Here is a 14760-nt window from a genome sequence, read left to right on the forward strand (position 1 = left end):
CAATGGGGACGTTTACCTTTCGGAGTACCTCCAGATTTTGGTGTAGATACACTTATAAAATATTATTAATAATAATAAAAATATATAACATTTAATTTATTGAAGGAATTATAAATTTTGAGAAAAATCGATAGCTTTTGCGCAAGTAAAAAAAGGTTAATTAAATAACCAATTATGAAACTACTAAAACAAATTGATTATAAATAGATAATTATAAATTAAAAGATATATTTATTTGATAGATCTCTAAATTGTGAATATTCAATACGAAATACAATGCTCATGCCAAAAGAAATCCAATCTTAGATTTAGGGAAGTCACAAAATATTAATCACTACTATCATCATTCCATATAAAATTTAAAGCGCCAACATTGTTTGTTTACTACGAAGCCGGAGACATAGAGCCCAGAGCCCTGAATAATCAGACCAAGACGGAGACCGAGTCCGATGTGAATTGAACTTTGAAGTGAATATCTTGAACATCATGGAGTATTGGGTTCAAGAATTATGTGGGGAACCTCATTTTTCTAATAAATGTTCATCTTTTCTTTTGTGGATGATCCCTGCTTTCATAAATTTAGCATTATTCAGTGCATTTTATATTGGCAAACATAGTAAACAGCCTTGCAGCATCAGTCGAACTAAATTTTCATTAAGAAAAATCGTGATTGTAGCTGTTTTGAATTCCCTCTCAATTATCAAACTTTTAATTGAGACGGGAAACTTTAAATCCAGTGTTGCAATCGTTTATTATCTGTTAGCTTTCTTGGAATTCATTGGTTGGGATTTATTACTTTTATACATATGTGTGGCACCTTCAAGGTCAAAAACAGAACATGCTCATATTAGCTTATGTTTGTTGTTGTGTTTAACTTCTAATATTCATAGTTTGGTACTTCTTTGTGCACATGATGATTTTATACTGATAGGTCTTGTATCATTCAAAGTAATTCTAATTTTTTTGTGTTTGTTGATATTCTTATTTGATCAAGTCCAAGAAATTGCATATTCTAGTGTACAGTCTATGCATTCAGTGACTGAAACCAACAGGTTACCTCTTCCAGAGTCATCAATCAATGATGTTCATACCAGAGGAAATACGTTTAATTTATTTTCTAAATTGTTTTTCACTTGGGTTGAAGATGTAATGAAGAAAGGTCAATATGATGCTATTAAATCCGTGGAAGACCTGTGTAATTTACCTCCCGATATAAGAGGTTCTTGTATAAGTGAAAAATTACATTCACTGACAAATACTAGTTCAAGTTCACCTAATGTAAATTTGTTGAAAAAGTTGCATTGCTGTTTTGGTTTAGAGTATTATAGTCTTGGTGTGTTAAAATTGTTATCGGATATCTTGTCATTTGGTGGACCATTGCTATTAAACTTACTTGTTAAATTTCTTGAGGCAGACAATGTAGCATCAATAAATGGGTACTATTATGCTTTGATGCTATTTTGTGTAACATTGTTTGGAGCATTATGTACAGTTCATTATAATTATCTCATAAATAAAGTCGGTTTGAAAATCAGAGCTGCTATCATCATATCTGTTTATGAAAAGACACTGGCTTTGAGCCAGAATGTTCTTTCAACTTTTTCATCTGGTGAGATAATGAACTTCATGAGTTCAGATACAGATCGAATTGTCAACTTTTGCCAGAGTTTCCATCAGTTTTGGAGCTTGCCTATACAAGTTACCATTACTCTGTATTTGTTGTACCAGCAAATTGGGCTGTCTTTTGTTGTAGGCTTGGGTTTTGCTATAATTCTGGTGCCTATAAATCAGTATATAGCTAAAATGATAGGTAGATATAGCAAGTTGATGATGCAAGAAAAAGACAAGAGAATCAAGGTAAATAATAATTTAACTGTACAAAGTTTTTAATCTGTAAATCAAGTATGTGATACATTTATATCATACTTTCAAAATTAAGTTGGTGTATATGGTGATACCTCGGCTAACGAATGCCTCTGCTTACAATTTTTTTGGCAAACATAGATTTTTTTCTGTGATTTTTCTGCCTCAGCTGGCGAATACGGATTTCTCTAACAAACATTTTAGTTGATATGGATGCATGTGCACCAGTATAAAACAGCCACTCAGTGAGCTAAATTTTAGCGCCAATCATCAGAATTATTATCAACTTAGGTCTATTTCGGAATCTTTTTCCAAATGTATCTCTACTTCTCTTTCTGAAGTTTTTAATAATTTTATGTAAAATTAAAGATTCAAGCTAATAGAAAATGCATTAAAAAATGTTTTCAGAGAACATGTTCTTAGTGTAAAACTCTTAGCATCAAAGGGTAATTCCATGTGGAAACATTGCTCTGGATGGTATTTTATAAATTATCTTTCTCGGGATTTTGACCTTTTTTAGGGGAAGTGCTTAACCAAACCTTAAGAATTTCATATTAACAAATTTTTTTTTTCACGTTGTCGCAACATCAAGCTTTTAAAATGGCTGCTTCATTTAGATAGTTTAAAAGCATGATTCAGCTTAACATTTGAAACAAAATCTTTAAAGGTAAATATTTTTTCCCCATCCTATATAATATATAGGATGCATAGGTAACAGTGTGTATGACATTTTACTGGTGACCCATTGATCCTAGAGGCGCACTTCAAATTAGAAAAAGTATCCAAATAAGGTGTAATATTTAAAGGGGTTGTATATGTTATTAAAGTAAAAAAATTAACTTTTTATACCTTAATAACTATACAACCCTGTGCCCAAAAACCCAATTAGAAAGTTGTTGCCAACAAAAAAAAATTCCACATTTCCAATTGCAATATTCGCAAAGGTATTTTAATTTAAAAATTAGAGGAAAGTTGGGGTGGGGAATGAAACATTAAATCAGGGTAAACCATTTTACTCGCATTTAATGCTGTTTTTTCCTAACTTTCCTCCGTTTTTTTTTAAAATTGAATATCTGAGTGAATATTGCACTTGAAAACTTGGAGAATTTTTTTTTTTTGGTATCAGGAGAGAGAGCAACAACTTTGTAATTGGGTTCTTGAGCACGGGGTGTCCGTATAAAAAGTTAATATTTCATTCAAATAACTCCACAACCCCTTGCAACATGAATGACATATCTGAGTACTACACGTTATTTGGATACTTTTTTAATTGGAAGAAACAATTAACAATTCACTAGTAAAATGTCATACGCCCTGTTACCCATAGGCGTACGCAGAATTTTCTCAAGGAGGGAGGTTTACGTTTTTTCCTGCAAAATAACACTATAATTTCAGCTTGGGGGGGGTTAGGGGTTGCCATATGGCAATTTCCAACCAATGGAGTTGGGTTGGAGTTGAAGGTGCCATCCATTGATGGTTACCCCAGGCTCAGTAGGTAAAAAACTTGATCTGATGTTCTTTGGCTCGATTCAAATCCATGGACCTTGACAGAAATCTTCATAGTGGAAGATGAGCATCTTACCACTGCACCAATTGGGCACTGTCTGATTACACTGGTCAACAATTTAACTTTTTCCTCTACAACATGAGGGAAATATATATTTTTTGACTAATTTGAGGTGTTAAATTCAAATATGAATGTAAAAATTCTCCATCACGTACAGTTTTTTCTGTAGGCATGATGGTCATTTTTTGAAATGCATATGCCTACACTATGAAAAGTTGCACATCTTGAAAATGAAGATAATTGGCATATTCTTAATAACAAATTATAATGCAATTATTATGATAATTATTTTACCATATTATATCATACATTGTTATATATGAAAAAGCAAAAAAAATTTTTACTTCTTACACATACATATAATATCCATAGAGTACACATGTATATACATGAAACAAAATTTATACACATTTTTTCCAGTGTTTCATAAAAATAATTCTTTTTTTTTGTCTCAGTCTTTCTACAAAAACCAACAATAATCTTTCATCATTGAAGGGTCTCACCTGCCTCCTCCATAGAATGTCTTTGAATAACGTTTATCCTTGTTCATCACTGACTGCTTCCAGGTTGTAGGGGGAAAAATCAAAATGTATTTTTGGAGACATTTGATAGCAGAATCTGGATTTACTGCTACTGGTCATAGAAAAGGACCTGTTCATGGTGTTGGTGGAACCATCAAATGCAGAGTGCAGGAAGCTACATTAGAAAGAAAGATAAACCCACTCAGTGCTGAAGAGTTTTTCCATCAATCAAAGAATACCTGCAAAAATATATATAACCACATTGTATATTTTAAAGAATATGGGTTGAAAAAGAAAAAAGTCACTTAGATCACTTCTGCTCCCCGACAGGAAATGAAACTTTTTCTATCCCTAATACAAGGAAACTGCATTGTTTCATAAAAGTTGTAGATTACGTGTTGAAGATAGCTAATGTGTCTTCAAAACCAAAGCTTTTTACTAAAATAAACCTCCTTTTTTTTTTCAAACCGAGCACAACTCAGGTCTATCGCCATAGGCAATTTACTACCTAGTGAGTTGTGCCGGAATTGTAAGTGTGTGTACCTAACAGTCTGAGTGCGTATCTAGTGTTGTGTATGATTTTTCAGTGCTGCCATCTATATCTCAGAAGTGAAGTGAGTGATGTGTAGTGACTGAATATTTGTACTGTTTGTAGGCCTGTTGCTCTCTGTGGTGAGACTTTTTAACGGGGAGATTGGCTCGATTTTCGCCTCAAAGTTGGGAACCACAGAAAACCAACTCAGCCGACCACCACTGTGGTGCCGGTGGGGCTCGAACCCGGGTCCCCGCGATGCAAGTCCGTCACTATGACCACTCGACCACCACAGCACTAAAATAAATCTACAAACTGGAGAAGTTCAAACAAAACAGCATAATGATGAGCCAGCGAGAGAAATGTGTGAAATAAATGTCAACGACTAGATTTTAGTTCCATTTCCAGGGAAATATAAAATGGCGTATTTTGCACGCCAAGTTTTTTACAACAAACAAAATGTCAGTTAAAGTTTCTACAAAAAAAATGGAACTGTGTTTTACTTAGCCATCAAAAGACGATATTTATGATGTTGATACTGATATGAACATTAAAAAACTGCCAGAACCTAATTTTGCCGTAGATGTTACAGTTCAGTTTAAACTGCTTGGACATTCTAGGAGCTTATATTTTTCCATCTGCATGTACAGTATCAGACATAAAAACGAGCTGACCAAATCACAAATGGATGGGGGTAACCCCTAAACTCTACTGGGATTGAATACAGTAGAACTGGGTCAATAAACTCATGAACACCAGCTTTAGTGGACTAAAACTGGCATTGGTTGTGTTCTGTAACTTCTCATTTATCCAATTTTGAAGTTGTTCATTTCAGCCTTTGATCAGTTTTTGTTTTTTTACAGCTCTCCTTGGTGTTTTAAAAAACTTTATCTTCTATTTTTTGGCAGTTTCTGGAACAAATTAAATAATAACCCATGGGAAATCTTGTTTTGGCAAAAAAACATGATTCCAGAAAAAATTTTCTTCATTAGCTGAGGTATCAGTGTATTGGTCTATTCACAACCATCATGACCCATCTCTGTTCCGAGAAATCCGTACATGGTTTAAATGGGAAAATCAATTTTGTCCCATAAATAAAGTCTTTTACAAGTGTGTGGGAAAATTTTAATTTATTTTTAATTTCAAGTAAATTAACTTGACTAAAATTTTCCTTTGCAATCAAAAATTGATTTATTAATTGTTCTGATGAATTGATAAATCAAAACAGCCCTAGAAATAAGTAGCTTTACTGATAAAAATGTGTAATTATAAGTTTTGTTTGATATGTCAAAAATTATTTTCTTAAATACTGTATGCACAGTTGATCCTGCTTAGAATGCTTTCCTACTTGGTATAACTTATTTTCATGGTCTCAACTATTACCTATACTTATTGAAATTTCCTGTTCAAAGTGTTTTCCCGCTTTCAACATTTTTTCATGGAGGTTTTTGAAAAATGTTATAAGCGGGATTCGGTGTATGTAGAGTATTACTATATATATACAGTATTATACTCAAGTATATATATTTCTGAATGTTCACTGCTCCCCTCACTTCTGGACCACCAAAATGGGGTCTTGAAGCAAATTTTCTCCTCAAAAACTGACCCGTATATAAGTCAACCCCCTCCCAATATAGGAAAAAAATTTTAACAAAAAAAACTAACTTACACATGAATATGTACAACATATTTGTCAAATAACGTATTTTCATTATCTTACAGTTGATGAATGAAATATTCAGTGGCATAAAGGTTATAAAGATGCATTCATGGGAAAACATATTTTTTTCCAAAATTGATTCTATCAGACTGGAAGAACTTAAATACTTGAAGAAGAGGAAGTATCTTGATGCATTTTGTGTGTTCTTTTGGGCTACAAGCCCTGTCATTGTGACATTCTTATCATTCACTACATATGCTTTACTCGGGAACAAACTGACTGCTTCCAGGGTAAGTGTTCATACTCTGCAAAGTTTATTGTACAAAAATATATATATGGAAGAGTTGTTCTACTTTTGATAATTACTTATTACTTTGATAATTAATGCATAATTTAATTTTCAGTTTCTCAAAAAAATGTTCTTATTTTTACCATTATTTAAATTATGAGCATTTGAATACATAACCAAGTTACTTCACTTCAGCATTGTGAAAAAAACATAGTTTAGGGAAAAAAACCTCTCAGCCTCCAGATTTTAATAGAAACCTGAATTTTATGGGAGGGGGGGGGTAAAAATCCTGGAGATTTTTATACGAAATGAGGAAAATGAAATTTAAATTTTATTCCAAACTTGTCTGGTTTATTGGTCATATACTGAGTGTACCAGCACTCAGCCTTGATTTCCACACATAGTTAATTAATGGTTTGCATTAGTTCATCAATGGTTACGTTTTGTCCAGATTTGTAGCTGGCAATATATTTTTCAATAAATTTATCTTAAATCTCATATATGAGACAAAATGTATCTTTTTGGAGATGCATCAGTCTCGTTGTTTTCATCTGAAATCATATAAATTGTAATATTTCTCTGAACTGATCTCTTGACTTTCCCAAAAGAAAGGTGGGTCCCAAACTCCGTACCACAGACAGTCTAATTCTATATTTTTGGCGTAGTATAAGCCTAGAGTGCATAGGTGTATGCCGAATTTTTGGTTACCGGATTCGAAAACTGAGAAAGGAGGATGCCTGCATGTGTGCCTTTGATAACATCACTTTTCCCAATTTTCACAACAGGTGGTGCCATTATAATGACAATAAAACCATCACCACAGTAGTTTATTCCCAACTAAAACAGGGTAGCAGCTAGAAGCTAAAAAAACCCAAAAAAGAGCAAACAGCAATCCATCTCCCTTCACTTATAGCAAATTGTTCCCATCTGTCTTGTCAGTTTTATTACTTTGCCAGGGGCAAGGCGAAAAGTTTTCGTTGTCAAAAAACCTAGTCTTTTGTGTTACATTCATTGCCATATCTGAAACCTTCCGGTCTCTAAAGCTCTATCCTGACCACCCCCCCCCCCCAAACTTTCAGTACAGGGCATTAGCTTTTGGTGAAACAATGGTTTTCTCAAAATGGGTGTTGTGGTTTTCTTCTCCCAAAGCTGTTTTTAGACTGTCTTTTTTTATATTATCCAGGGACAAGCTGGGTCGTGGTCAGAATAGCATCTTCCCTGCTTGAAGACAACTTGCTTGGGTTCATGTATTCTGGGAATTTTTATGGCATGATTGGTGAAAGCGTGTAAACATATGTGGAAAAACACACGCAAACATTCATATCAATCAAGAAATACAGTGGAACCCTGATTTAACAAATCGGAAAAAATCAACCATTATATTTGTTAAATTAAGGAAATCGTTAAATCAGGGTCAAATTGATCAGGAGCATAAACACACTCGAAACAGGAAATTTTAAAAGCTATTTACTCTGGGGTTTGCTGTTACAACTTATTTCTGAGAACAATTATATATTTAAAAAAACATACTTTCTCGGGATGACTTTCTCAATTCTCTTTTCTTGTTCCATCACTACTAGATGACAAAAGAGAAAGCAAACTGCCCAGTATCTCTCACAGGGTTAAAGAAGAAAAAAAGCTAGTGTGTGCATATTCTTATCTTCACAGAAATCGGTATATAGTATATGCACTGCTCATCAACTCAAACCTTGAATTTTTTCTCATAATTTATTATTCTTGTGTATTTTGCATAGTATTTTTTTTAAATACCTTAAGTATTATTTTTTATTTATGTGTGTCTATGTCTTCTATCTCATTGCGGCGCCCCCTATAATTTGGTGCTCTGTGCAATTGCACAGCTCTAAAGACCACTACTGCCCTCAAATGTATAGGAAGGCCTCATGCATGAATCACACAAGGGTTGGGCTGACAGGGCCCAGAACAATTGCCATATTTTTCTTTTTTTCAATTCTATAAATTCACTATGAAAGGGCCCATGAAAACTCTAGCTTGGGGGGGCACACCAAAGGTCCTAGCCTAGGGCTTTGCTCCAGGATGTGGGGGGGGGGCATTGCTTTGCGATAATGAAATTTGGTACAATGATGTTTTAAAGAGTAAACATAAGAATGATAGGCAGGCACCTTCAGGCTAGATAGGGCCCCTAGTCCTCTTGATACAGACCTGATCCTCTGATCTTACTAGATTCTAAAAGCAGTCACAAACCTTTCCCCATCATATATTTTTTTAGCTCAAATGCTTCACATCAGTTTTTTTCATGCTCCCATATCCTTCAGCAGGACCCCTAGCCTGGGATCATTGGTGGGCCTCTGTAGAGTGAATTTATGACATAAAAAAAAAAATTAATAATTTTCTCTTGTTTAAGGTGGGAACCCTATCAGCCCCACCATTTGGGGGGGGGGGGCGGGCGAGAGGTAATGATTTCTTTCACTAGTCTTCTCAGGAAGAAAACACCACATAAGGTTGGGACTGAAGTGAATGATAAGAGAAATTCCTTTGCTCTCAAAAGCAAAGAAAAAAAAGAAAAATAGAGCAAAGTTTGCCACAAACACTGTTAGCAAAAACCGCCTAAAAACTGCCACCTCCAAAGCCAAAAATTTCTAGAATCTTTTTTAAAGCAGCTCAATTTGACGGGAAAACCATCAATCTGACACCTCCGGTATCAAGTGAAGTGCTGTTGATATGACCATGTGCTTTTCAATAGCCAGCTCTAGTCATCATCAAGTTATGCCACTTGAAACAAAAAAGTATATCAGTAAACTCAAAATAAGAGTTCATCCCTTTGCAAATAAATTCAATATTTTGAGGTGGGATACAAAAATAAATGCTACATTTTAATATAAGAATTGATGCTGGCGAGAAGAATGATAAAAGGCAAAAGAGTCAGCTGTAGAGACAATTGTTTATAACTCATCAAACATTAATTGATCAGTTTTTTCAAAAGATGTGGATACAAAGTATAAGTTGTTTTTTGTAAATTTTATTGTTTATTAAACAAATGTAGTTTTTCAGGATCTTGCCTTTTCTTATATTATCAAAATGTTTATTTCAAACAGTTAATGACAGTGAGAGATAGATGGCTTTTTTCTCAGTCCAATATATCAAAAACAGATATTTTCTGGATATTATGCTGCGGTGAACTCGGAAAGAAAAGTCATCTGGTCTGTGCCAGAACTTGAGCCTAGGTTTGAGTCCTGGCAGAGACCAGATGTCTTTTCTTTCTGAGTTCACACCAGCATAATATCCAAAAAACATCTGTCTCCTTGAATTAATGACAGTATTTTTTCAATGCTTAATAAGGAACTCCTCTTATGGTCACCCCTCATCAATGGATGAATTTTTTAGTTCCACAAGTGACCATAAATAGAGGGGTTTTACTGTATTTAGTTTTGTGGTTACGTTTTATTAATATTGTTTTTGAAATTCTAGATATTTACAAGTGTTGCTCTGTTTAACATGTTAATCATTCCATTGAATGCTTTCCCGTGGGTGCTCAACGGACTCATTGAGGCTCATGTGTCACTCAAGAGAATACAAAATTTTGTAAAATTGCCAGAAACAAAACTAGAAGATTTCTACACAGAACCTGAAGGTATTGATAGGTGCTGTCATTCAGAATGTAGTTCATTTCTGAGATAATTGTTATTTACTTAGAAGTATACACATTTTGCTAGTAGTCTATACATACACATCATTTATTTTATTTACATTCTTTATACAGGTACTCCCCAATTTAGATTTAAACGTGTCTGGAATTCCAGACATCCTTGCCAAATCTTGATATCTCCGTGGGGATTTCTCTTTGGTATCATTCGTTCTATGAGGTATAAACATCAATAATTCTGTGACATAAATATCAGCAAAAGTGAACACTAAAAATCTTATTTAATAAGTCAAGTCCACAATGTGTAAGCAACTGTTGGTTGAATAGCAAAGCAAACTGAAAGAGTATCATACATGTGTATTTATATTGTGGAAAATATATATATAATGAAAGCATGTGAGAGCTCAGAGACCACAAATATGCAGTAAGAGCACACATAAAATATCAGCAATTCCAAGGTCATCCCCACCGCTGCAATACTTCCCCCATAGGAAATGTGACTCATCTGAAAATGAACCACAGGCTCAATTTTTTAACTGGACTTGGTATGACTTAAACTAGGAGGCATGGGAGCATTATTAACACTTATACAGAGAGACATGTTTGATTCCTGCAATAAATACGCTGACTTAATTCAAATGGATATAAACAAATACTTTCTTATTAATTAATAGACAAAAGTCTTTAGTGTCAAGGCATAACAGGATACGGTCCCTGATATGGCCAAACCAGTGGATGCATAGTTCATAACAGCATCAGTTCATAGGAAAATATGAGAACATTTTTTTCATGTCCTTTGAAACAAACACTGCTTGTTTAGTGTGGTTTGAATTTAGAATTAGTAGGTCTCAATTTAGAAATTTATTGGCAAATTCTCTGGATGAATATTGGTTCAGGAACTGTAGGCTGTTGATCAGAGCTTCGGATGAGTTTGCCGAGAAATCTGAGGATAGTCCCGAAAACTAGCTCTGGGGAGGGCTCAGGATCTTTACTAGAGTTTCTGAATTCCAGATATTTTTTGGAGCCATCAGAAATGCTGCTGTGGGCTGTGGTGGTCGAGTGGTCATAGTGATGGACTCGCATCGCGAGGTCCCAGGTTCGAACACACTGTCACCACAGTGGTGGTTGGCTGAAGTTGGTTTTCTGTGGTTCCCAACTTCGAGGTGCATATGCAAGCCGATCTCCCCATTAAAAAGTCTCGTCGCAGAGAGCAGCAGGCCTGCAACGGTAAAATCTTCAAAAACATTACACTTGACTCATAGTTCAAAAAATATGTGATAGATGGCAGGACGATAACAAAGCATTACACAGAAACAAGCTTCACATTAGGTTCACAACATGGACACGCACATTCCAGCCTGTACCAATTCGTTACAAGTTCCGCAGAGGAATATGGATGAGGTACATGTGTGGTTTAGTAGTAGTAACCATCAGAAATGGGAAATCATATTTTCAAGAATTCAAAAATCACTCATTTACAGCAGAACCTTGTTTATATGACATACAACTTTCACATTTATAAAAGGTTTACATACAACTTTCACATTTATAAAAGGTTTACATACAACTTTCACATTTATAAAAGGTTTACATACAACTTTCACATTTATAAAAGTTTTACATACAACTTTCACATTTATAAAAGGTTTACATACAACTTTCACATTTATAAAAGGTTTACATACAACTTTCACATTTATAAAAGTTTTACATACAACTTTCACATTTATAAAAGGTTTACATACAACTTTCACATTTATAAAAGTTTTACATACAACTTTCACATTTATAAAAGGTTTACATACAACTTTCACATTTATAAAAGGTTTACATACAACTTTCACATTTATAAAAGGTTTACGTTCCACTTCAATCATCCTCTATGCTTTTAATGTTTAAATATATTTTACTTATGCGCCACATCACTTTAATTACACAAAGTTTTCCATCAACACGGAAAGGTATTTCTTTCAACTGAATCCTAATTAGTTTTTAATTTTTTTTTGTAGGCAGCATAATTAGGTAACTGAAGTCATGTTTTATAGATATTATAGCCGAAAAAGCTATAAATTTTAGGGTGTTTATCAACAGACCAGAAAACACATGAACTTTCAATAAGCTGATGATTACTTTAAAGCAGTTACCAAAGTGATTTGTTTATTGTTTGTTTTTGATAATGCTGGAAATGCGTTGAGCCCTGAGCAATGTCCTAAACTTTGCAGCTGTTTGGCCGAGCTCCAAAAAATACATATAGATTTATATTTTTTCTGTTGCAGATTAAATTAAACTAAACAATATGAAATTTAATTTTCTATGATTTTCCCACAGTTATCAAAAGACATTTAACCTTTTTTTTATTTTTCTTATTTTAAATATTCTCAATTTAGACTGAGCAAAGGGAAAAAATGGGACATGTCTTTCTTACCTTTTCTATAGCTTCAAATCCAACTTACACAATACTGTTAATCACTACTGATAAAATAATTCATACACACTAGCATAAAATAATCATTCAGGAATTTCTCCAGATTTTGTTTTATAATCTTTAAATCTCCATTTTTCATCTTCCATTATATGCACTCCCGAACCACTAATCCTCTCTTCAAAGACATTGACATGTCTTTCCAGGCACTCCCAAGTTTTGATTAATAATTTTGAAAGCATTGATTTATGACCTTTAAAGTCTAATGACTAAGCTTGTTAAAAAGTGTGGTCATAACCAAAATATTTCAGCATCTCATTATACCTCTAATAGATTCTGTTACACAAATCTGAGTTTGCTGTGCTTCAAATCCATTTATTATTGTTGGGTTATGAATTTTGGTAAATTATATTGCTGAGGCATTCTGCACAAGTAAACTGTTGGCACAAAAACTTGGAACAATCATTGTTTAAAAAATGTGAAGCAGTTAAGAAATCCTGCTTTTCAGTGTTTTTATGTGTTTCTAGTTTTTATCTTCACAAATACCATTTTTCATATAGAATTTCTTTCCTTTTCCTCATATCTGCTAGACTTCCATTTCTTTTTTAAATTTCAACTAGTCATCATTATATTTATTGCTATGACATTTCTAAAAATATCTGTAATAATAATAATGCTCCCTAATTTATTTTAAGCAGTATTTTTATTTATGTCAACAAAATTTTTATTTGTGATTTTTTGTAATAGCTTGATGTATGAACTGCAATATTGCATTCAATGCAGCTGTGGTGGTCGAGTGGTCATAGTGATAGACTCGCATCGTGAAGACCTGGGTTTGAACCCTACCATCACCACCAGTGGTGGTCGGCTGAAGTTGGTTACCCGTGGTTCCCAACTTCGAAGCACAAATGAGAGCTGACTTCCTTGTTGAAAAGTCTCGCCACAAAGAGCAACAGGCCTACAATGATACAATTATTCGACACTTCCCTCATAGTTAGAAAAATTGATGGCAGATTGCAGCACTACACATAACAAGCATTACACAGAAACAAATTTCACGTTAGATTCACAACATGTGCATGCACATTCCAACATATACCAATGCATTAGAAGTTCCGCAGATGAATACGGACAAGGTGCATTTGTGGTTTAGTAGTAATATTGTATTGAATGTGCTTTGACTTGTTAATTTTTGTGTGTGTGCAAATAACAATTTTTTTTTTCAGATGAAAATGTGCATTTGAAGATGACCCAAGCATCTTTTATTTTTGATAACAAAGAAGCAAGGTCTTTAAGTAATACAAGTGATGAAATGCATTCGAGAGTTGATGACAGCAGACATGCTCTTTTTAAACTAGGCCCTCTCAATTTCACCATAACCAGAGTAAGTTTACTCTTTGTATGCAAATGTAGTTATTACAACACATGGAAAAGCACACAGTGTATAGAAAAAGGCACCTTAACTTCAAATTGAAATAACTCAAAAACATATCATGATAAAATAATTATTCTTTGTGCATATTTGTTTTTCAGCAATTAAAATTGAAACTAAAAGGTTTGCTTCAGTTAATCACAAATTTTACCTGATAGATGATCTTACACAGATCTTTATGTACTTTTATAAACTGTTTCCTTTCTGTACTTCTCTTCACTTTTGATATGTAGAAAGTTGTGAGCAAAAAATTACATATTTCTTAACCCCTTGAATGTTTTTTTATATAATATTACGTTGAAAGTTATATGAAAGAAGTAAAAATACCATTGAGGATTTGATCGAATTCCGGTGTATGTATTTTTTTTCTTCAAATTTTAGAGGAGATACAAAAGTCATCACTGAATTAGGGAAAAACCTTTTTTACCTAGAAGTAACACAGACCGGTATTCTGTCAAACTCTTGTAGAAGTGGAAAAAATTAATGCAATGGCAACATAGACCATTGTTTCAATTATAGAACTCGCGATTGCATGTGTGTGAAGTGGCGTAGCATGAACATCAGTTGGATTCTTCAGGAGCTTACTTAAGGAATGTTTAACGGAAGCTACATAGAACGGTATTCAGTCAAAATCCTGATTTCGCAAAAAATATAACATGCACTGTTATTCGGCCAAACTCTTCATTTCTTTATTGTTATGCAAAGTTTGAGAGTGAAGTTAATTTAACAAAGTAACCTTACAAACTTTTTGGTGTGAGTGAATAAAAACACATTTTCCCCTCAAAATTTTTCTCTGTCTCTCTTTGTCTGCTCTTCTTTCACTGAGTGGCTGTATGTTTTTAAATATAAATT

At 33.8% G+C, this 14760-nt stretch overlaps 1 protein-coding gene across 1 annotated transcript in view; it reads left to right on the top strand.

Moving 5' to 3' along the window:
- Window positions 1-366: 366 nt before the first annotated feature.
- Window positions 367-14760, top strand: part of LOC149073030 (ATP-binding cassette sub-family C member 10) — a 142003-nt gene continuing 127609 nt past the window's right edge. Inside the window, exons 1-4 of the mRNA XM_089246106.1 lie at window positions 367-1857; window positions 6206-6433; window positions 9880-10042; window positions 13703-13860. Of these exons, the coding sequence (XP_089102232.1) occupies window positions 487-1857; window positions 6206-6433; window positions 9880-10042; window positions 13703-13860 (1920 nt within the window). The 5' untranslated portion in view covers window positions 367-486. The remainder of the gene's footprint in view (window positions 1858-6205; window positions 6434-9879; window positions 10043-13702; window positions 13861-14760) is intronic.

Source organism: Pholcus phalangioides, unplaced genomic scaffold (genome assembly GCF_987345545.1).
Source record: "Pholcus phalangioides strain wild (caught in Gottingen) unplaced genomic scaffold, Ppha-v1.0 ptg000017l_1, whole genome shotgun sequence".
In the NCBI taxonomy this organism is placed as follows: domain Eukaryota; kingdom Metazoa; phylum Arthropoda; class Arachnida; order Araneae; family Pholcidae; genus Pholcus; species Pholcus phalangioides.